The 23,412-nt window shown below is 36.2% G+C and overlaps 1 protein-coding gene across 4 annotated transcripts in view; it reads left to right on the top strand.

Moving 5' to 3' along the window:
* Window positions 1–539: 539 nt before the first annotated feature.
* LOC121418685 (synaptosomal-associated protein 25-like) overlaps window positions 540–23,412 on the top strand; it is a 67,142-nt gene continuing 44,269 nt past the window's right edge. The window contains exons 1-3 of one of the 4 annotated variants that reach the window (XM_041612667.1): window positions 540–1,293; window positions 11,861–11,902; window positions 19,583–19,631. In XM_041612667.1, the coding sequence (XP_041468601.1) occupies window positions 1,165–1,293; window positions 11,861–11,902; window positions 19,583–19,631 (220 nt within the window). In that variant the 5' untranslated portion in view covers window positions 540–1,164. Of the gene's footprint in view, window positions 1,294–11,860; window positions 11,903–19,582; window positions 19,632–21,117; window positions 21,167–23,412 lie in introns of all 4 variants that reach the window. The other 3 variants (XM_041612668.1, XM_041612669.1, XM_041612666.1) reach the window with 3 other exon arrangements.

The raw sequence follows: 23,412 nt of genomic DNA, 5'->3' as shown, positions 1-23,412 counted from the left end.
ATAAAGTTTCAGACTTTCAAGTATTCTAGCTCTGCGGTGATTCATTCAGTCAAGCATTAGAAATGTTTCGTAACACATGGCGGTTTGCGGAATACCCCTCCCTTCCTATCCATTTTTGCATCTGCCCTTCTGGTTCATTTGTGTTTGGCTATATGGGGGGGGGGACTTCTGATGTGTTTGTAATGCAAGCGCTGGCATCTTTATTTGAGCTATCACTTGAGGAGTAACTAAAGACAGAGACAGAGGAGTTCAAAACAGGGACATCCCTCTTAATGTGGAAGTAAAAGAGCCAGTAGCTTTGAGAAAGGAATGAATCAAGGATAAAGATCTCACGTTACAAGTAGCTGGATGCAGGCTTGTTCCATTTCTGGCTTCTGAAATGGGGTAGGATTGAGAAAAATTGAGCAAGAGAGGAAGGAAGGATGAGGGAGTGAGAGAGAGAGAGAAGGAGAGACGGAAAGAGAATGAGCTGGTAACGCATCCCCCCTGGCCGTGTTCTTTTGGAGATAAACACGCTAGTTACGGAGTGCACCACCTCACTGTGTTGACGTGATTATTCTGAGACGCAGCTTGCAACCAAGCTCATCTGGCTGCACGCAGCTCTCCAAAGATTTTTTCCCCTTGTTTGCAAATGGAGAAAATTCCAAGTTTGCATTTTAATGTGAAGCCATATAAGTGGGATTTGATAGAGAAAAAGCTGTTGTTATGTCGACTGGAAGGGCTTAGTCGGTGGACGTGGATGCGCTGCAGCAGCGCATGTGTGGGTTAAATAAGACGAGTGGGCTCCAGCCTGCAATTTTTCTTTGGATGTATCCTAAGAAGGTTTTCTTCTCTGGCCTTAATTATTTGTTACAAAGGTCGCTCTCAGAAAAACAGTGGAACGCCGGCGAAAGGAAGACGGTTGTGAGTGAGCGGCTATCGGATATCACCAAACTCTGGTGGACGGATGGAGAGAAGTTAACTCTCTTTGTTTGCATGTAGTTCAACTGGTAAATGAGCTGTCAGTGCCTTCTTACTCCAGTGCTAAGACAATTTTCTAGCTGCATCTTGGTTATGGGGATGCGGGCCACCTTACTCTTCCCTAGATGACACTGTTGCTATAGTGATTGAGATGCTTATGCTGTTGCTCTGCTAAGGCATCATCTTCTTCATTGCTCGGGAGGAATGGCAACTGATTTGGCATTCGACCTCACTTTTTACGAGAGGCGTCGGGAACACAGGTCACCTTCTTTGCCAGTGATACGTAGTGACCTGACAGTAGAAGCATGCCTTATGCGAAAGTACTCACGGGGTGTAAGTACCACTAGACGCTTCTCTTTATGATCCAATTCGTGAAGGATTGAAGCAAACAACTTCCTAGTCCATTAACCACTCTTCGCATGCAGCTGTCTCCCAGGCTTTAGAGCTAGAAGGCTTTTTGTTTCAAAAGTATTTAAATTTGTTAATGCCATCTTGTTCCAAAATGGGTGTTATCTTGAATTAAGTTTGAGATCCAATCAAAGATTTCAGAATACAAGGTTTTCTCTCATTGCATGCTCTAATTATATTTTATAGAGAAAAAATATTAACAGAGGTAGTTTTATTTAGTTCTTTATTTGTTTTCACTGAATATCCCTTTTTTTGTGGCATTACCTTAGGATAGGACGACAAGTATGTTTATGCTCATTATCTTGATTAATCTCTTGCTATCCAGAACCAAGTGATCCCTATACAGAAGCTATTGAGCTTAAGAAATTCAAGAGTCAACAGTTAATATAACATTAAGCAAAATTTTTAATTAAAAAAATCCTTATAAAATGGGGGGGGGGAGTTCCCAGCAAATTCCAACTTATCACTATCAAGACAATGGGATATTTAAATTGGTTTATTTTAATTTGAAAATAAAAATATTGGAACTGTTAATTTTGCATTACACATTTTTTGATAACCATAATGCATGTTATCTCACTAACAGCATATATTCATTTGTATATATTCGAGCACATATTCATGTGTAATTTGATCTTTATGAGACTCTATTGTATTATACTCCATCTACATGGAATGCCCTTCCAGGGCACGCTTCTCCACACCTTGTATTCTGACGTTAGTTCCCTGCGAATGCAACAAGAAGTGTAGCTCCTGACATGTCCCCAAAGGCCCAGCTGTTTCCTTTCAATGCGTGCAGCACACGCTTGCATTGCAGATCTAATTACAGCTCTGATAACTGTCAGTTCATCAATTAACTACTACAGAGCAGCTCCTCTGAGGCTGCTGCGGCTCGCCTGTTGTGTCGGCCTTTATCGAGGAGTGGAAACTCTTCTTGCTAAAGTGCTAATTTTGCAATCGGCATTGTATCCAACCAAATATTTTTTTCCTCAAAATGGTTTTAACATTTTTGTATGTTCTGTGGATGGTTCTGCTTCATTCTGTACAGAGAATTGGCACCTTTCTCAAAGTACAGAAATTGGAATGTTATAGGTGAAAATTCTTTGATTTTGGCTTTTAATGTGAATTAATCACGTCTCTCTTCTAATTGGCCAAACAATACACCTCTATTTAATATCAACAAGATTTAATTATTTGAAGAAGCTGTTGCCTCTCTTGTGCTGCTTTAGTTTGATAAAGTAAATAAGTGCATTATGATGTCTGGGTCTTTTATTGAAGTTTTTTGATTTGACGACATGGTATTCATATTCGATGAAAGGATTTTAATGAAACACTATGAGTAATGCACTCGTGAAAAATGATGTTTTATTGAATTGTGTATTTACCCACAGAGACGGAGATTTACGCAGTGGAGGGTGATTTGAGATGGAAAAGAAAAGGATATGTAGACAGAGAGAGAGAGGGGGGGGGGGGGTAGAGAGAGGGGAGCAAGAGAAAAAAAGGAGAGAGAGATAGAACATGAGAAGTCAAGGTTTTGCGGCGATATGTTAGAGGTAAAAGACAAGAAGCGGGTATATGTTCCAAGGGATGAGAGAGAGAGAGAGAAAAAGAGGGAACAATGCAGGAGAAAATAAGATGTAAGAGTGGCACATTCTGACTTCAAGCACAACACAGCCAAGCTCGTTAGAAACGATATCAAGGCCCTTTTACTCTGCTGTCTATCCCCACAGGTGGTTTCTTTTACTGGGAAGGCAACCTGCCCGATCTTCTCCAAGGCACAAAGATCCCATTATGATCCTGCTCGTCCATATCTAATACTATTAATGGAGCAACAGTCACGTACATAGTCATATCATTCCAAAGATAGAAAATCTGTGCAGTCAGACATGTAGTGCAGATCCTTCGACTTGGAAGTTAGATTGAAGCATTGATTAGGGGCCCAATTTGCATTTCCTTGGGTTTTTCACTGTCTTCAAAAGTGATATTTTTTATTTTTCTAAATGGGTGGGTAATAAGATAGGTTAGACCGTAACATTTGGCTCGAGTCGGAGGTCTGTCAGTGCATATCATGTACATGGTATACCAGCCACATCCCTTCCTTCCTTCCTTAAAAAAATGGTAATGAATTGCATGATATCTTAAAATCTTTTGAAAATTGGTCTCAAATAACTTTTCTGGATTTCTGATGACCCTTTATTCTAAATGTGGACGTATGGGTAGAGTACTCTATTACTAGATGGTTAATGAGCGTGCAATGTGTACTGCAATATGAAGTTATTTTAATTTATTGTACTTTAAACATTAAATCCTCTTTAAAGTGTAAAAGTAATATTTAAAGCTCAAATTCAAACAAACTACACTGACATTGAATGTGTAAAATACAGATCAAAGTTTTACATATTGATTAATGTAATTAAATACAAATTTGATGTAATTTTCACTCACAGATTAAGATTCAGAAATCCTTTCTCCCCTTTTCATGTTCATCGCATTGTTTAAACTTAAAATTTTGAAATTTAAGGTAGATGTCAACCTATTATTTTACATATTGATTAATGTAATTAAATACAAATTTAATGCAATTTTCACTCACAGATTAAGATTCAGAAATCCTTTCTCCCCTTTTCATGTTCATCACATTGTTTAAACTTAAAATTTTGAAATCTAAGGTAGATGTCAACATATTATTTTACATTGAAATCATAGTTCATGAAAAGTAACAAAACGACTTTGTTCCATTTTGCCATGCTTATTAAATTGCATTTTATTTTTTATCAATTAGGGATAAATATGAGATATGTTTTTAAGGCTCTGAACTATATATTCTGATATATTGAAAACATCTCCCCATTTCTCATGTTCTTTATTTATTGCATTATGTTGATTCTTAAAGTGTATATGAACATTGCTCGAAATAACAGATTACCATCAAACCAATACAAACAAATACTGAGAACAAGTTATAACTCTGTTTTTGTTATTGCTTTATTTTCTTAGACATTTGGTATCTAAGGTAGATGTCAATATACTCTGTAATTTTTTTCAGTTTCATTTCATTTCTTTATAAATAACTTTCAATAAAAGATACATGCAAAGTAAAATGACAATTTAGAGCTAAATTAGACAACAAGTAAAGCATGATACATTCCTAAAAAATAATTCTATCTATTGCAAACAATAATATTATAATGTATACCCATCTGTTAACCAGAACATTGAAAATGCATACAAGACCCTCTTTTTTGTGACAATTGCGAAGGAAGATATGTCACAAGCTGCCTATTCTAGGCAGCTAACAAATGTGCTTTTCACAGGCTGGTGGTTTTACCAAGGTTTTGATATACAAACTTGCTAGTAACTTACCGATTCATAAGGATCGTATATATCTTCAAAGGGCCACAAAATTTTAGTTAGAGTTATTTAGGTAAACGTGTGCTAAAGATCATTGTTAGCGACATGTTTTTTTCTGAAGGTCTTTCTTCGTGTGATTGTGGTACTATTTGTGATCTTTACTACTAGTAAATGAGTATCAGATATTGCATCAGCCACCACCCCCTCCCAAAATAAGAAAATAGAAAATGAATAAAGCAGCCAATTAGTCAATAATCACTTTATTTATTTTCCTTGATAGAAAAAAGAAAGGGAGAGACAGGTAGACAAATCAAAAGTAGAAAATGAATAAGATTATAGCTCGTACCCAGTGGTTGGCTTTGTTGATTTGGTCTTGTGTGATATTTTACATTGATCAGTCCTTCATAAGTCATTCAGAGTATTTAACTCTTCAGCCCTGAAAAACGATGTGATCTCCTGATGTAATCATTTCGAAGGGATAGTGTTACATCGATGAAAGGAGATCTGAAAAAGCTTCCAATGATCGCTCAATCAGGGTTGGGTTCATAATCCCGCTAAACGCCGTGGTGGAGTCAAGCGCATGAATGTATAGTGTCCCTCTGTACTTTCAAGGCAGGGGCGTACTACTCTTGACATTACCGTCTCCAGTGAAGCAGATCGAAAAAGGAATTCTCAGTGTACTTTATTATGATGCCCATTGCTGTGATCAAACTACTCACCGTTAAGGGAAATTGGAAAAGGATTAAATGAGGGACTATGTACAAATATAGATGTCTGTGGAAGAATCAATGATTCCTCGCCTTTATCAAATGTTAGGACTCCAGTGATGCTGACAGACATTTCAATCAAATATTGTACATGTATCTTGTTGCATGAATGCAGAGATGCCATATGAAATAAGGATATTAAACCTGTTTATTAATTACCAAGTTTCTTCATTTTGATTAGGAAATAATGTTAGGCCACTGTCCTTGATATTATTTATTTATTTCATTCAAATGTTTGAAATACACCTTTCACAAGAAAATGCATTTTCACAGTGAGAATATGAATGAAATTCTACATATTTCAGCTTGAGCTAGTGTGAATTATCAGGAGGCTTGACATACTTGAGTCATTCGTTAGTCATTTACCAACTTCAGTATGATCCCCCTTCAATAGTCAATTGGCAACAGAGCTAATGTATACACCTTGACAAATTAGCACATGCAATGATATTGAAGTGCTTGCCTCATAATCCTGGTACCTTAAGAGCAGGAAAATGATGGGGGTATGACCAACTTATCCTTGCACCCCTATGCTACGCCTCCAGGGGTAGTGTTTGACTTCTTGATGCCGATGTTTCCAAAGATGTTTGCACAAACTGCTCCCCGGGACTCTTGGAGCATCCACAGCCAGACCCAAAGAGTACTTAAAAGAAAGACAAGAGGCAATACCCAAGAGATAAAAGAAAAAGAAGTCTTGTCTGAGAGAAGTGCAGTGCCATATAAACCTTCCTGCTCAGCACACAGGCACGATCTTTGATTATCTCGATTACTGGTCTATCAAGGCAAAGTAGCCTCAAGCAGACCAGCATATGGCTGTCTTTAGAAAACCTAGATCGCAACATTGGTCAGACTGACAATGATCGAGAAGTCATTTTCTTGTAGTGTTTGCCCAAATAATCTGTTAACCAGTACCTCAACTTTTAGAGTCAGTTATTGGATTGAGCAGTTTTTAGCTAAATCTGGTCATCGATGGGAAGACTGCATGTACATTCGTAGCAAATACCTTGAAGTTCTTTATCTAGGGTTCGCAGTATCGAGGGTAACGGTGTAGGTTGCTTATTTGTACATGTGTATGTCGGGAGATTTCAACAGGTCCCTGGGGAAGAGACATGTATGGGTAATCGACATATTATTACAAGATAGAGCTGATAATATAAAGAGCCCTGGTTGTCATGGTTATCCGGAAGAAATTTTACCTGGCTGGCTGCTGGCAGGGCAAGTTCATGCCTGGACTGAGCCGTGAATGAATTGGTTATTGAAGGCTAGACACTGAAAGGCATATTCAATGCAATTTATTTTTTTGCCAAGTGTAAATGTATAAGAACTGATAGTTCAGATCATTATTGGCATTTATTTGACCGATTTGGCATGAAAATCAACCCTGATTTGTTACCTTATTGCAACTGACTTCTTTTAGTTACCAGTACCGTAAGGGCACTAGTATTCAACCCGTTTGGAGGGTTTCCTCAAATATATAGAAACATAGAATTTACCTGAATTTCAGACCCATCTTATTTCTAAGAGCAAATGCTGGTTATTCTTTTTCCGTTATTTTTTTCTTCAACCAGTCGACTGTGTGCGCGGGCGATCGAATTATACGGCGACGGTTTTTTGCACTAGTATTCAACCCGTCTGCACTAGTATTCAACCTAGCGATGAAAGATGGTCCTGTCTCTTAATCTGCCCTTGTCCCATCCGACTATGGACTAGACCATTTGAGATGAGACCAAACAGGGAATTAATCAAACCAGAGACTTACATAGATCTAGATGTAATTTACCAATATAAACCCTTTTGAGATTTGCTATCTATCCTAACTAGGTTGAATACTAGTGCAATTCAGTGCAAAAGGCCATCGGCGCATAATTCGATCCTACGCGCATACAGTCGACAGATTGATAAAGAAAATACCGACAACAGATTACCCTGGAAATAACAAAGGTATGAAATTAAGATAGTTTCCATATTTCTAAATATTTTTGGAAATATGTCAAAATCTTTAAATTATGCCGGGTTGAATACTAGTTCCCTTACGGTACTAAAGACTATTGCTACCTTGTGTTATTAGCATGTTATTGTCACAATGGCAGCAATAGACAATTCAAATATGTGGCTAATAATATAACTTTGCATGCTTGTGTGTCTTTTTGACATCGGTAAGGATTAACATTAGATCAAAGGTCTATGTAGGTCTATAGTTGAAAAACTTAAGTTTTACTCTCCATGAACCTCCCTGTGACCTTTATACAGGAACATTCAGGTAGTCAAGGGTTTCAATTTCAAAGAATACATGTAGTTCCACCAAGATTGTTAACAACCCTTCAGTATTCTACACATAAATCACCTGTTATGCCAACAGACTTTTCACAATATCTCCCCTGTTGCTTGGGCAGACCTCTGCAAGCCCATGAATGTGCCTGCAGCGACTTTTGCCCCACGAATATGGATGAAATTGAATCATCTCACTTGGGCCAGTTTGACCAAAAAACCTAACCATCTTTTTCTTAGCATTGATGGATGATCACCAAGACTTCCTCCAGGAAAACATCAAAGTCGATCCATCATTGCAGTAAAATGAGATACTATACATATTTTTTTAGTATCATGTATCATGAGGAGAAATGCTTTTGCAGTTCAATATTTATCTTTCTCTGCCCTCATTCCCACCTTGCCATCCATTTTTTTTCTTGTCCTGTCAATTAATCTGTCTATGACTTTTTATTTCTAAACCCTGTTTACATTGTTAGATATCAAAATAGCTTTAGCAATTAAGATGTTTATTTTTAGTAAATGAATATTATTCATCTAGAATTGAATGAAGTGATGAGACTGAAAGAAAGATCTAGCCCTTAAATCATCTAATTAGTAAATACAGGTCTTGTTGAAAATAGACCAAATTCTCCCTGAATGGAGGATTTTGTGTTTAAATTTTCTTCAGTTGCACCTCCAAGGCTTAAAGCCTTTATATGTTATTTTAAAGCATTCCAGACATAGAATGGAAGGATTCACTTGTAGACTGTCCCTTCAACGCTTTCCATTATTTCAGTATATCCAGTGTGCCTGTAAGCCAGTATCGATTGACAGAGACTGACAATGATCCCGAGTTGTAGGGTTGCTGAGCCACTCGGTTTTCCCATAGCCGTCACCTCGGCAGATCAATGAACCCGCCTCCATGCCAGCCCATCCCAGGGTTCCTGCCGGCTCTTCCCACGTTGCCTCAGTCTCTCTGAGGTGACATTTAGGGAAAAGGCAGTGCCTGGAAGACATCCATTGTGTGGTTAGTTTGCATACATCTAGGAAATTAATACAAGTTCATTACCAAGGAGTGGTTTGTCCATGAACTGGATAAAAGAATCCGAAAGCACAACACTGGCAGCATAAATAATGAAAATGCTGATGAAAAAAGATGTATTTCTGTTACGTATCAATACTATCATTCCATCTTTAAGGATGTTCTTGCTCCGGCATGTGCATATTTATGTATTAGCCCTGTTCACACATATGCAGTGTAAACTGTCAATACAGGATAGAGCTGCTGGGTATTTATTGTCTACCCTGGGTGGAGAATGGCAGCAATCTGTATTCCTTTCATGCCAAGATATGGCAAGGTTAATGCTAGAACCACATATCATTTACAAATGACTATATAAGCACAGACTTGCTTAGAGAATTAGGAACATTTGGGGAGAGGTTCTCTGAAAACTGGAATATCTTTGATGAGAAAGGGCAAGAAAATAGAGAATTATTCAATATGATAAAGAGAGACAGAGTGGGAAACAAAAGTAAGTGAAAAGGACAAAAAATGAAAATGAAGAAGAAAAGGTAAGTTAAGAAATAAAAGATAGAAAACAAAAAAGTAAAAAGAAGAACAAATAATACAAAACTATTAAGAAAAGAAGAGGAAAAATTGATAAATGAAAAGAAAGAGGGAAAGGGATATTTGAAAATAGTGGCAGGTATTGTAATACAGATAGATTCAATGACATCTCCCAATGCTCTCTTTCTATGTAAGTTTACTTCTATTCACAGATTGATGCTATTGCTACTAGCTATGTGAAATATTCAAACTAACATTTGGACATTTGGTTCTTTGCCATCCTTGTCCGAAACAAATACACCTTGGTGGTCAGCATTAAGTGGTCACCCAACTTCAGATTGTGTCTTCTAGGCCATGTGGTGTTTATTCATGAGCGTTTGGTTTTCTCATCTACATTTTGTTTCGTTCTGTCCGTCCCTGATAGAATCTGATGGCTATCGGTCATTGACTGGCGGAGCTTTACAACTCGATAGACTCCTAATATAATAAGAATGGAAGAATGCTTGCTGGATTCACATTTTTACTAATGTACTTCAAAAACAACTTATTCATGAGTTCCTTTCATTTGTTTTCAGTCCTGATCAGATATCGGGTGCTCTAGATAGCTTATCCATATTATTACTGGATTATGTACTGTTCAATGTTAAACAAGTTCTTGATAACAAATTGAATGATGATCTGGGTGATAATCATTTTAAGCAAAGTGCATTTTAGCAAGTGTCTTGATGCTTTTTCGACTGACAAGTGATTTTGCATTTTAGGCAAGTTTTGAATGAAAGATTAGAGGAAAGGGTGAAAGAGTAAAAAGAAAAAGAAATATGGGAGACAGGAAGAGAGAGAGAGGGAGACTGATTGATTGTGTGCTTAGGCAATACAGAAAGTGAGAGGGGGAGAGAGAGCACACTGTATTTCCTATCCTTGAATACATTCGTTTTCCAAATATGTAACCAAAGGGAGATAACATTGTCAGGTTAGTCCTACCCTTCCCTCTTCCCTGCCGATCTAATTCGATACCGCGACAATATATTTGATTTGTATGCACAAGGCCCGGCAGTAATCAAGCACCTTCGGAATACTTGCCATATATTTTTATGCAAAAGCGGTGGATTGGGGTGAAAAGTACAGAAGATACGTTGAAGAGATTTATGACCGATGGTAAACCCCATGCTGCAGTGGAAAAGGTGAATGGAAAACCAGGCTATATGAATATATTCACTTCCTCTTCCCATCTACATCATGTATAATCAAATAGCACTGTGCTTAGATCACTAAGGTGCATTAGAGCATTATGCTTAGTTTTTACCTACTTTTTTTTCACATGGCATCATCTGATAAACATGTACTTGTGTCACTTTATTTCTGATTTGCCAGGAGTATACTTCATTTTCATAATATCCTTTGTTAAGAATTGCATCCATCTTATATAGGTCGAGACAGAGAACATTTATTTAATATATTTGTAGACAAATATTGGCTTGGTAATTTGTTAATTTGTTATAGTATATCATTCTTGCGGGATTTCCAGACACATAATTTTTACAATAAAATTCTTCCTTACCATCAAATCTATCAAAATTCGATACATTTGGTATTTCAAACAGTAACATAGTAAAGGAATGTAGTAAGTGAATGACATCATCAACTTGCTGAATTGAATACAAACCAGATTATCACTGTTTTGTTAAACAAAGCAACGAATCATATATTCGGATAAAATCATGTGTTATACTTGTTTGATAGTTTAATTGTATCTACATGTAAATGAGCTTAAGACTTTTTCTAAGACTTCTGGGATATAGGAACACTGTGTGTGTTATTACAGTAGAATTATGTCTGTAGCTGTGTTTCTACATCAGACAGTGTGAGCTTCATTACCTATGGCAAAAAAGAACACTTATCTCATTACATTGCTGTAAAAGGGAGCAAGGTTGACTTTCTGATGCTCGGAATAGGGATGAGAAGGCATGGGGGTGGGGTGATAAGGTTCTTGTTAGATGAGTTTCCCCCACTTGACATGTCCAAGATGTAACGTATTGATGATCTTATCAGCTTAAGAAGAGAGTAAAGTAGAGATACCTCGGAGACCTTGCTCATTAACTGGGATATTTGTATCATATTGGATTGCTCCGAATGGAATACCAGAAATATTCCAAGAGTTTGGGCAAATATTCCGCACATTGCAGATGAGTGGAATATTGGCTCTATATAGATGATAATAAGCGATATCCGATAGGAATGCAACCCTTTTCCCCCATAAATGCTTATTCTTCATGTTCATGTACATGTATCCTTTAAAATGCTCATTATTTAATCTACATTTTCTACCGATGCCATACTTCATGTGATTGCCATTCCAAATTTGTGAATGTTCTTAGCTTCATCAACAAGTGTTGTAAATCATTTTTCCTGCAGGAACTGCAAGACACATATTGCTTAATGCTTTGACTAGTCCACTGTAAATAATGCATTACAAATGAAGTGGATGAATATTTTAATGGGGAACATGAAAATAATAATTTTCTATTTTATTTCCTTTGATTTCTTTTCTTTTATTCAGTCGCTGGAGAGCACCCGGCGTATGCTGCAGATGGCAGAAGAGGTAAGATGCATTTGATAAACTACTCCACTTTAGATAAGTACTAATGTGAAGCTATTGCCTACTGAGCCATCCTCTCTTTCTGCTTAGACCCTTTGCAAAATGAAAATTATTAAAAATAGAATTACAAGAAAGTTGCTGCCCTGGGCTTGGCATTACTTGTAATGCAAGGATTAACTTTCATTCACTGATTAATCTGATGGTGTTGATCGGACCTTAGATTCATCATCGAAAGGATTACTTACATTACTTGGGAAATAAAGCGAACATGATACACTTATTTAATGTAGTTATCATTTCAGCAATAAAAAGTATGAAGGGATGGTACCAGGTATTACAAAGTAATAACTAAGAAATATACAATTCTCTTGTTGTTAACAACCCTGTGCAAATAAGTGATATACATTCACTGAAGCCCAACATGTCTTCTCCTTTGCTGCAGTCAATGATTGACATAGTTGCTCAAGAACCACTTGGTCGCCCAACATCGTTGCGAAAATTGAAACGTCTCGGACTTGGCAAGTGACTGCATTCGCTTTATTGGACTTGCAGCAAGGCCCTGGAAATGCACAAGGCTTGCATACTAATAGCAACAAGCCGGAGATCGTTATTGCTAAATGCTGTGAAATAGACCGCCTCGGGGCTGAGTAGCATGCGCTCAAAGACAGCCGGGGATCATGGGAGAGAGGGTCAAATGCCTCGTAAGACGAGAAGTCGATCAAGAAAGATGTGGTCATTTTGTTCCCTGGATTTGAGCCGATGAGGTTGAAGGGCCAAATAAAGAGCGGCAGATTGTGACTCGCCAGATTGTAGCATATGGAGATGCCATGCAGGGCTTGCACTGCAATCGTACCTGGGATCAGCGTAATTTCACTTCAGTCACAATCCCCAATTACCATATTAAAGTTTTAATTGGTTTTCTAGGCAGATTGACTAGGATGGCTAATATACAGTAGGTTTATTGGTATTTAAATCTTATCTATTGCTCATTTCAAATGCTCAGGACTTTGTTTCACAGAAAGTTACAATGAGTTGATTTAACTAGGTATGGAAAGCCATTCAAGCCACTGGGTCCTCCAATGGTTCTCAAGGAATACCATTGATCAAAGACAACCAAAACTGCCAATGGAAATGCAGTTAACCCAATTTGTGAATTCAGATTTCTTTGGATATAATGAACTAACAAATCTGATTATTCTGTTGGTTATACTCCAAATGAGACCTTTTCCTCATCACAACCATTGACTTGATTGGATTTCCATACATAATGTATGTTTGAACTTTGGTAAATTCTCAGTCTTTATGAAGCACAAGAATATTGCCTCCCATGCCACACACAGAGACCACCCTTCTGTTTTAAGCAGGTGTACATATGTTTTGACACTTGTGTTGTTGCCTAAATATTGGTGTGGTGGATGTATGATGAGAGTTGACTATGATTCATTCTTTTGTTATGTACTCGTTTTTCTTCTTGTCTTTGTGTGTTCCTTGTGTGATGATTTTTATTATGTATGGTCTACCCTGTTCATATATGCCAACTATCTGCAGAAAAGACACAAGTTGTGACAATTTTGTAGATATGCTCCTTTTAATGGCATTTGGGGTCGTCCTCGTGATGTAGAAGAATAATGCTCCATCTTTTTTGTAGGTGACTTGCATTGGATGTATATCACAGCTTTCTGTCTGACCTTGGCCATAATCTTGTCAAAATCTACAATTTTGTAACACTGTTGCTATATTGAGGCCTATATGAACTGGGGTTGGAAGTACTTACTAGGGTGTGCTGTTGGTGTGTTTTTGTATTTGATGTGATACTTTTCTTTCTCTTTTCTTCTTTTCCCATCTTGTCTTCACTTCTCCCCAAAATGACAGTTCAAAGCTTCAAAATTTGCTATGAATATTAAGAGTTATAAAAAAAAGTCATTACCCAACCAGAAACATGCATCACTTTCCTTCAAGTTTGGTATTTTGATAAAGTAAAACATTCTTACATTTACCAAAGCATTATGTAGCACCATATGTTTTGTTTGATTAATGATCATTTTTTTCCTGATTCCACATTCCCTTAGCACTTTAGTACATGACCAAAACTATCTGTATCTGTACAAATATTGTGCATAATCAAACTTCACAGCTTTTAATACATTAATATACATTAAAGTCTGAAGTACTTTGTAGCAGAAAATTGTTTAGCTACTGTTGACAAAAATAGCTCCACATCTTTTTTTTTGTTAAATAAGTTTACCTGTTATAGATTTATCATGAAAATCAATGAAGGGTTCCTTAATTTCTCCTTTCCATCCAATACCTTTCCTACAATACATCCTGTATTTTCAGCTTACATCTCAAGTCCGGGAGGAGGAGTCAATTATTCCATCTTGTATTATTCTAACCTAGATGAATATTACATCAGGGATGCACTCCACCCACCATCTCAACATCATCTGCCTCCTCATCATCACCCTCTCTCCTTTTCTTTTCATACCCCCATCTTATCCAACGTTGGTAATTACAATTTGTTCTGAGAGGATGAAATGTCAGAGCAAATCGTTTTCATACAAGCAGCAAGTTTTTATCCAAGATGATCCCCATATGAATATGCATTTAGAAGTTAAGGGCGAAAGAGATAACAAGTCAAAAACATGTTTGAAGGTTAGTTCCCTTTGAAGCAGTTTTGGTTTCAAATGTATTGAATATGGTGTCAAGTCACCATTTCATATAAAGATTCATGTGAATGAAATCACTATTACTGAAAGGAGCACAGTTTATTCCAAAACTAACACAACTTGACCCATGCCTTATCTTCCATGCAAAATCACTCTGATTCATTCATTTTTTTGTCTCACCTGCATAGCAGAGTGAGACTATAGGCGCTGCTTTTCCGATGGCGACGGCGGCGTCAACATCAAATCTTAACCTGAGGTTAAGTTTTTGAAATGACATCATAACTTAGAAAGTGTATGGACCTAGTTCATGAAACTTAACCATAAGGTTAATCAAGTATTACTGAACATCCTAGTAGAGTTTCATGTCACATGACCAAGGTCAAAGGTCATTTAGGGTCAATGAACTTAGACCATGTTGGGGGAATCAACATCAAAATCTTAACCTGAGGTTAAGTTTTTGAAATGTCATCATAACTTAGGAAATATATGGACCTAGATCATTAAACTTGGACATAAGGTTAATCAAGTATCACCAAACATCCTGCATGAGTTTCACGTCACATGACCAAGGTCAAAGGTCACTTGGGGTCAATGAACTTTGGCCGATTTGGTGGAATCTATTGAATTACAATCAAAACTTTAAAAGTTTTTGGATCTGATTCATGAAACTTGGACATAATAGTAATTAAGTATCACTCAACATCCTGTGCAAGTTTCAGGTCACATGATCAAGGTCAAAGGTCATTTAGAGTCAATAAACTTTGGCCGAATTGGGGGTATTTGTTGAAATACCATCATAACTTTGAAAGTATGTTGGTCTAGTTCATAAAACTTGGACATAAGAGTAATCAAGTATCACTGAACATCCTGTGCGCATTTTAGGTCACATGACCAAGGTCAAAGGTCAATGAACTTTGGCCATAATGGGGGTATCTGTTGAATTACCATCATAACTTTGCAAGTTTATTGATCTGACTTTTGAAACTTGGACATAAGAGTAATCAAGTATCACTGAATATCCTGTGCAAGTTTCAGGTCACATGATTAAGGAATGAATTTTGGCAACATTGGGGGTATTTGTTGAATTGCCATCCGATTTCTGTAAGTGTATTGGTCTAATTCATAAAACGTGGAAATAAGAGTAACCAAGTATCACTGAACTTCTTGTGCGAGTTATAGTAGTTTTCAAAGTCAGCACTGCTGCTACGTTGAATCGCGTGATGCAGGTGAGATGGCCAGAGGCATTCCACTTGTTTGCTATAAAAATCCCTCATTGAATACAATAAGTGTAGTGAATAAAATATATTCAAGGTGAACAATTTGCCACTCTTGATTAGTTTTAGAATTTAGAACAAAAACTTAAACTAGATACATGTACTTGTTTGCTTCCCTCCTGGATTGGATACAGCGTACAAGTAAACCAATTCCTACTTCCCAAGTTGTTCAGATCAGATGATTCAGTTGTCTATTAGCTACTTTCAAAATAATCTTGCTCATAGAATGTGTTAAAAATACACAAAGCATTAGGCAACATACCCCTACATTTTGAACAATTTTGAGTGCCCCCTTAAAAATGCCAATAAAAGATGTAACTTTTAATTACCAGAAGGAGGAAAAGTGCATGTAAAGGTAGAAAAGGTAAAAAAAAGTTTTTTAATAAGTCATTCTGTGCTAAATAAATATTGATAATAATGAATATGAGCAATACATACTAAAACTTGACAAAAGAAGGATATGGTATGAGAGGGAATTAATCTCACCCCCTTCCTTACATCTACAGTAGATATGAACATAGCACATATCTAGACCCCATTTCTTACTACTTGTTGTAATTACAAATAGGCAGTAACAGTTAAAAGCTACTGAAATCAATCAATTTGATTGGCTGATAGTGAACTTGTCATAGAATTTGCTTAATTATTATTATTATAGCAAGTCTTTTTAAAACAGGATGCTTTTGGGTTCATAGCAAACCATACCATCCCTCAACAGAACAAGTGGCTCAAATTTTGAAGCAGATAAGCAAAAAAAGTACCTTGGATAAGCCACAGGATTGGAGTCAATATTTTGCAGATTTCTTGCTGAAATCCATATTAAGATTTTCATTTCTACTTATGATAATCAATGAAAACACCTCAATATTCAGCTCTTGCTAAAAAAAATCTTTCCTCCTTGTGTAATAATACAATTGGAAAATTGAACGGTAAAAACGGTAAAAAAATAATAAGATACATGTAAATTGTTTGCCCTGCTCCTGAACCCAGAATGGTTTATGAATGCTGTATTGAACAGAAAATTCTTGATGCACCTAATACATAGTCAACAAATATCACAGCTTAACCTGCTTCAATAACAAGTCTCCCTTTCAGTCTGTTTCTCTATCCGTATCTCTCTGTATCTCTGTCACTTCTACTCTCAGTCTCTCTGTCTGTGTCTCACTGTCTCTTGTCTCTAAGTTCTTTCCCTGTCTCTCTCTTTCTCTATCTCTCTCTCTCTCGTGAACCCTGGCTTTTATTGTAAATCAAGCCCCTTGCACTCTCGCCAATCGCCGTCGCAGGTCGGGATAAATACTCCTTGATTCTCCACGGATATCAATATTTCACACCGGCTGTAATGACACGGGACTCGTGTGAATAGAAGTGTCAACATTAAAGTTGCACAGGGGAGGCTAGACATCTTAATACAGGCCTGGAGTTTATGGGGCATCTGAAAGGTTGACATGAAAAGCCAGCAAGTCCAGCTTTATTCAGTGAGCAAAGATAATTTCATCCTTAGCTTTGGGTATCCCTTGTAAGATTATATGTATTTCGAGTGCTTAATTGATTAATTTGTCATTTGCAATTTAGTGATTGTGTTACCTGCAATCCCCAATTTTGCATTATTAATGGCTAAAATAATGTTCACTTTCATAAAAAAATCATTATTTGAAAGATGATAAAGCATGAATGAAGCATGATTTAAGAAATACTTAATACTCCTTTCAGTCATGAGCCAATGTATTACCCTATGTATGTCAAACATTTATAGACATTTAAACAGAGATATCATTAGATAACACTATCAGTATTGTAGAAAATGTAAACTACAAACATGTTCAAAATATGTGCAGCCTCCCCCCATGCCAAAATTTATAAATAATAATAGATGAGTAACAAAATAATAATATAACATGAGAAAAAGATGAGCTTTGTAGTATTTAGATGATGATTGCATAATGCCTAAAGCCATTGTCCTGTTAATGAGAGCATTTGCTCCATCATTTCTGCATTGTGGAGACCTCGTACTCGAAATGAACTCGTGTCCCCTGTCAAGATGTCGGGAGCTAGCATAAAGATTCAATTTTACTATTTGTGCATGAGTAGGGAGTAGTTTCCACCAGCTTGACACACCAGCATCAATGTTTGCAAGGAGCGTTCAAACACTAACCCTGGCTAAGCAGGCATAGGTAAATTTGAGAAGATGTCCAAACAGCGTTCATTCTTCGATTGAACCTGGCTCTCTGGACATGAAGCTGCTGCTTGTATTACTCTCACTTTCTTCTCCGATCTCATAATCATTTTTATTTTTGCTTATTTTTCCATTTTCACTCTTTACTTAAAATGAAATATTCCTATTTTTTTCTTCTCTTTTTTAACTTTCTTTTCCCTCTATTCCAATCTTATTTTTTCTTAGTTGTTTATATTGCCCTCCTGACACCCATTTCCTTCCCTAGCTGCCTCTATTTTTTCATCTCTTCTCTCTTTCTATTTTTGCCTATCCCTCCGACTCACTTTCTCTCTTGCTTTCCTTCCCCCCCCCTCCCCTCTCTCCCATTCTTTCCTTAATGCTCCTGCTACCTCTCATTCCTTTTTTCCCTGACTCTCTCTCTCTCTCGATCCAAGGCTTTGTCATCAGGTCATAATGCTGATGTTTCTTTGAATTAATTTTCTCCTAGAGATGTTTGAATAAGATGTATAGCTAGCTAGCTTGAGCAAGGCAATATGAATAGCAAAGCATTCCCACAGGCATTATCCTCATGAACTTGATTTTTTTCACACACATTTTTTTCCCGTAAGACAGTGATGATACAGTCCTTTCATTCAGAGCCATTCATTTTTTTATTTTTTGTGTTCTCTCTTATCTTATTTAATGTATTCTGTATTCATTTCAATTTTTCTAATAGAGTGCAGGAGGAAAGAATAGCTTTGTTTATTTTATTTGTGTGTATATGTGTGAAGGGTGCATGTTTCTGTGTGGGTGCGGCTTTGCTCTAATAATCATGACAAAAGAAAATCAGAATTTAGAAACAAAAATATTGATATCTTTTTATATATAGCGAGTTAGGATATTCCATTTATGGTAACAATTCATCAGCATTCATCCAAACTGTCATTTCAGTCAATTTTGAGATTTTGCAGAAAATGAAAGTACAAGTCCTACTCTATTCATTATAAGTAAATTTCTAGGCAGTAATTTATTTTAGTTTTCAAGATATGAGGGGATTTTCAAAGTATAGTAAATTTGAATTCGATTTTCTCTGAAATGGGTTTCGCACTGTCGTATTGTGATACAACGGTTCGGATGACTGCCAACGAATTGTGTGGTTATGTAATCTTTGATATTAATAGGCTTTTCTTGTCAAATAATACCCATGTTGATATTATTCCAGATCTCGAGCCTTTCATATCTAGGCAAAAATAATGTAAGCAAATGGCAAGATTGTTAGAGCAAAAAAGACATGACATTTCATTTATTTAACCTGCCACCAAATTGATTTTACAAAAGTATAAAAAAAAATGAAATGAGTTCAAGATATTCAGCACAAAAAAAGAGGAATACTCCAATGATGAATATTCCCGCCTTGTCACGCTTTCTCTATTTGCCTGTGATGATTTCATGTCTTGGTTGGAGTGCATGCATTTATCCCTTGAAGCCAATTCTATGTATGTTACGTGCTAGTTTTTTCCACTCAGTCCCATAGGTGTGTTTCTGTGTGTGGTGGTATTATTCTTGGTGTGACATCTTATTTCCATCTTAGAGTCAAGATATGGGCATCAAGACATTAGTAATGCTGGATGAGCAAGGAGGTAAGAGAAAAAAAGGGGGCTCAAGGGCTCCGTTTAGAGGGATGCAGTCTGCTTTTCAACATTTTTATCACCATGTTTATCCACTTATTCTTCACCGGGGTTTTTTCCCCCAACTCTTATTCATTCTTGTTTGCATGATGTGGTGAAATGCATTGTTTTCAATCTTTGATCAATTTTGTTACAATATATTTCACTATACGAGGGAAGTAAATGTAATGTTTTGAAGCAATAAGGTGACTGGACATGCACTGTACCTGATTCATCGGGAAAAGGCATTCCCTTTTCGTATCAACCACAAGCCGATGATGTATTACACCACAAAGTGCTCAATATCATGAAATGTGTCCCATAATCAATTTCTTACAGTGTGTTTTCAGCTCACTTTCTTGCATTACAACCTACATTTACTTAACAGGGATTGGTTAGTTGGTTTACCGCTGCGGAGAATGATTCAGACAGTCCTCTTTCTAAGAGTAAATCACATACAAAAGAGTATGTGATTGTATGAATAAAATATCAAGAAATTATCCATGATAATAATATTCGTCCTTGCCATTCACTTGTTCTGAGTTTTATTGATCAAAGATTGCAAACATGCTGTTGGATGCATTTTCCTTTGAAGTTCAGTGCTTCCATAATTTTCTCAAAATATTTATCAGGAAGAGGACTGCATCATTCTTTGTGTAGCAATAATAAAAGCTAACCAATCAAAAAGCAACCTCAAAGCATGATTAATGGTATGAGGAAGAATTTTTTTAAAGTGATATACTTTTTAAGCAGACTGCAACATTAGGCAATGATGAAAATTATGCTGATGCTAAGAAAAGAGCTAAAACAGTCCAATTATTTCCATGAAGTAATGAACATTTATTGCAATTGTTATTTCTGTGTTGATTTCTTTTCTTAAAGGACATCTCACATTGTTATTTTTAACCAATTTTCTGAAAAATTTTACCCATTTGTATTCATGCATTTTGGAAACATTGTGCAGTGGTACACTTGCATGAGATCCATTGCCTGACATTGCAGTTTGCTGGAAAGGTTGCAAAGATTTTGTGCAGAAGAAAAAAATTGTGTCAAATCTCAAAAGATAACCCATTAACATGACAATGCTCAGCAACAAAAAAAACATAACAGCTTTATTCCAAGAATTAACTGTGTTATATTGCACAAAAGCGAGAACATCTGTCATGTTATATGCTCTGCATTCATGTGAATGTAACCAATACTAATATCTATTTATATAATGCTGTGTTTTAAACCACTAAATCTTGACACATTCCATTTTCCTTTTTGCCTGTAGCGAGTAGAATCATGGTAACAGGGTTTATTCTATTCAAATCAGTTGTATTTTTATTCATTTTTTGTTCTTTGTTCTTTCTTCACTTCTCTTTTCTCCCTCCTCCCACTCTCTCTCTTTCTTTCATTTCTTTGTTCCATTACATTGTTCTTTTTATTGACGTGATTGCTACCATCATCAATGTAGAGCAAGGAAGCGGGTATCAAGACATTGGTTCTCCTGGATGAACAAGGAGGTGATAAGATAGTGACTGTGCTTGTCCCCATGCCCCCATCACACCACTCCTTGCTCCTCATCCTTACCCCCCATCATTAACCCCAACCTTACCCTCATCATTAACCCCACCCTTACCCCATCATTAACCCCACCTTTACCCCATTATTAACCCCACCCTTACCCCATCATTAACCCCACCCTTACCCCGTTATTAACCCCACCCTTACCCCATCATTAACCCCAACCTTACCCTCATCATTAACCCCACCCTTACCCCATCATTAACCCCACCTTTACCCCATTATTAACCCCACCCTTACCCCATCATTAACCCCACCTTTACCCCATTATTAACGCCACCCTTACCCCATCATTAACCCTACCCAACTCCTAAATCGTAGTTGTGATGGCGTAGTCTATAACATAACCTGTACAGTTACAACCATTCCCAAATGTAGTGTAGTGTAGCCTAACATGTATTCCGTAATCATTGCTAATCAAAGTGTTGTTAATTGAAGTTTAGTGTTAGTGCTTAGTGCTCAGAGTGTGTATTTATTAACACGTGTGTGTTGCTGTGGACTTAAAATAACATGTTTCCAGCTTAAATCCTTTTTTTTCTTCAAAAATACTAAACATGTTTTAATGTATTTATTAACACGTGTGTGTTGCTGTGGACTTTAAATAACATGTTTCCAGCTTAAATCCTTTTTTTTTCTTCAAAAATACTAAACATGTTTTAAGATGATAGAAAATTGTAGGTGATTTTAGAGAAGAGGATTTCATAAAACAATTGAACAAATAAAAATTCTTTTGATTTTATAAAAGTAAAATATGTGCATAATATTTTTTAAAATGTGAGGCTATTGAAATGTCCTTATATTACATACAAATGTAGGTGTAATAGGTATGCATGCATGTACATGTATGTAGTATGCTTAGACTATATAAGAACCACATTTCCCTTGAAGTTTTACTAGTAATTTATTTCAAAATAATGAAATTCCTATTTTTCCAATATTTGCTTTAATATGGAATCAGTTTAATTCCTCAGTTGTTTGTTCAAAAGAAAAAAACATATTTCAAAGTTTTATTTATGTTTTTTAACTTGAAAATTGAAATATAAAAAAATCAACAAGTAATCTTTTCAGAATTCAGGTTGATAGATTGAAAGGATAAGATGACGAAAATTTATTAGTCAACAAGAAAAAAGAATCAACAACATATCTATTGGGTATTCAAGTTGGAAAACATTGCAATGTTTCTAAGTAGAATTGATTTTTTTGTTGTGTTTGAGAAAGTTGATTATACTTGTACATGTATAGAATTTTGAATTAATAATGACGCTCCCACATCATTTTCCAAGAAACACGATGTTCCTTATAGAAACAAAATGTTTATTATTCTTCTATCACCTCTTTCATATAAAGTAAGATTAAGCTCAGCAACTCACAATCACCTCACTTATGCTAATCAATGAACATTGCATGCATCAAATCCCCAAAATTGTTGAGTTGAGTAGACTAATGTGTGTAAGTTAATGTTATGAATTTGTCCCCAAAACCTGCACAACTCAAAGTTTATTGATGCTAACTATCGTTCTAATGGGGCATTGCAAGAAACTTGCGATCAATTGCAAGTCTATTTTTGTTCTTGAAATCAAGCATTTGCCTTGCAATTAATTGCAAATTTGCGATTGATTGCTAATCTGCTCCATGAAACAAGGATTGCAATCTGATTGGCTATAGTTAAAAGTAATCAATCAACTGTAAAATTACAACAGAATATTTGCGATTGATTGCAAACATTTTCTTGCAACACCCCCTAAGTATGATCGGGCAACAGCTTTTTTTTTTGCCTTGCTACCAACAAAATCTTTCAGTCTAATTTTAATGCTTTGTTTTTCCAGAAAATGTTGCTGGACTTTGTTTCTAAGCATTGCACTATGTCAGAATGAAGCTTAATTGACCTGATAATAATATAGAACGTTCACTGAGCCGACTAAATGCAATATCCAACCTTATTCTAATCCATCCCTGCAACTAACTTCCATTTGATATTAATCAGTTCTCTTTTTTTAAAGTTTTTTGTAAAGATAGCATTTTTTAAAACATAATTTAGTTTATCACAAAGTTATCGTCCATGAATTGCAAAGTCATATAAATGCTATATGAAGTTTTTGAAAGACATAAATTATTAGCATTTTCAATCATGTCTATTTTCTTCTTTCTATATATTTGTTTTGAAAATTTATAGAATTGCAAAGTG

This window comes from Lytechinus variegatus, chromosome 7 (genome assembly GCF_018143015.1).
Source record: "Lytechinus variegatus isolate NC3 chromosome 7, Lvar_3.0, whole genome shotgun sequence".
In the NCBI taxonomy this organism is placed as follows: Eukaryota; Metazoa; Echinodermata; class Echinoidea; order Temnopleuroida; family Toxopneustidae; genus Lytechinus; species Lytechinus variegatus.
This window is presented reverse-complemented; position numbering and strand designations above follow the sequence as displayed.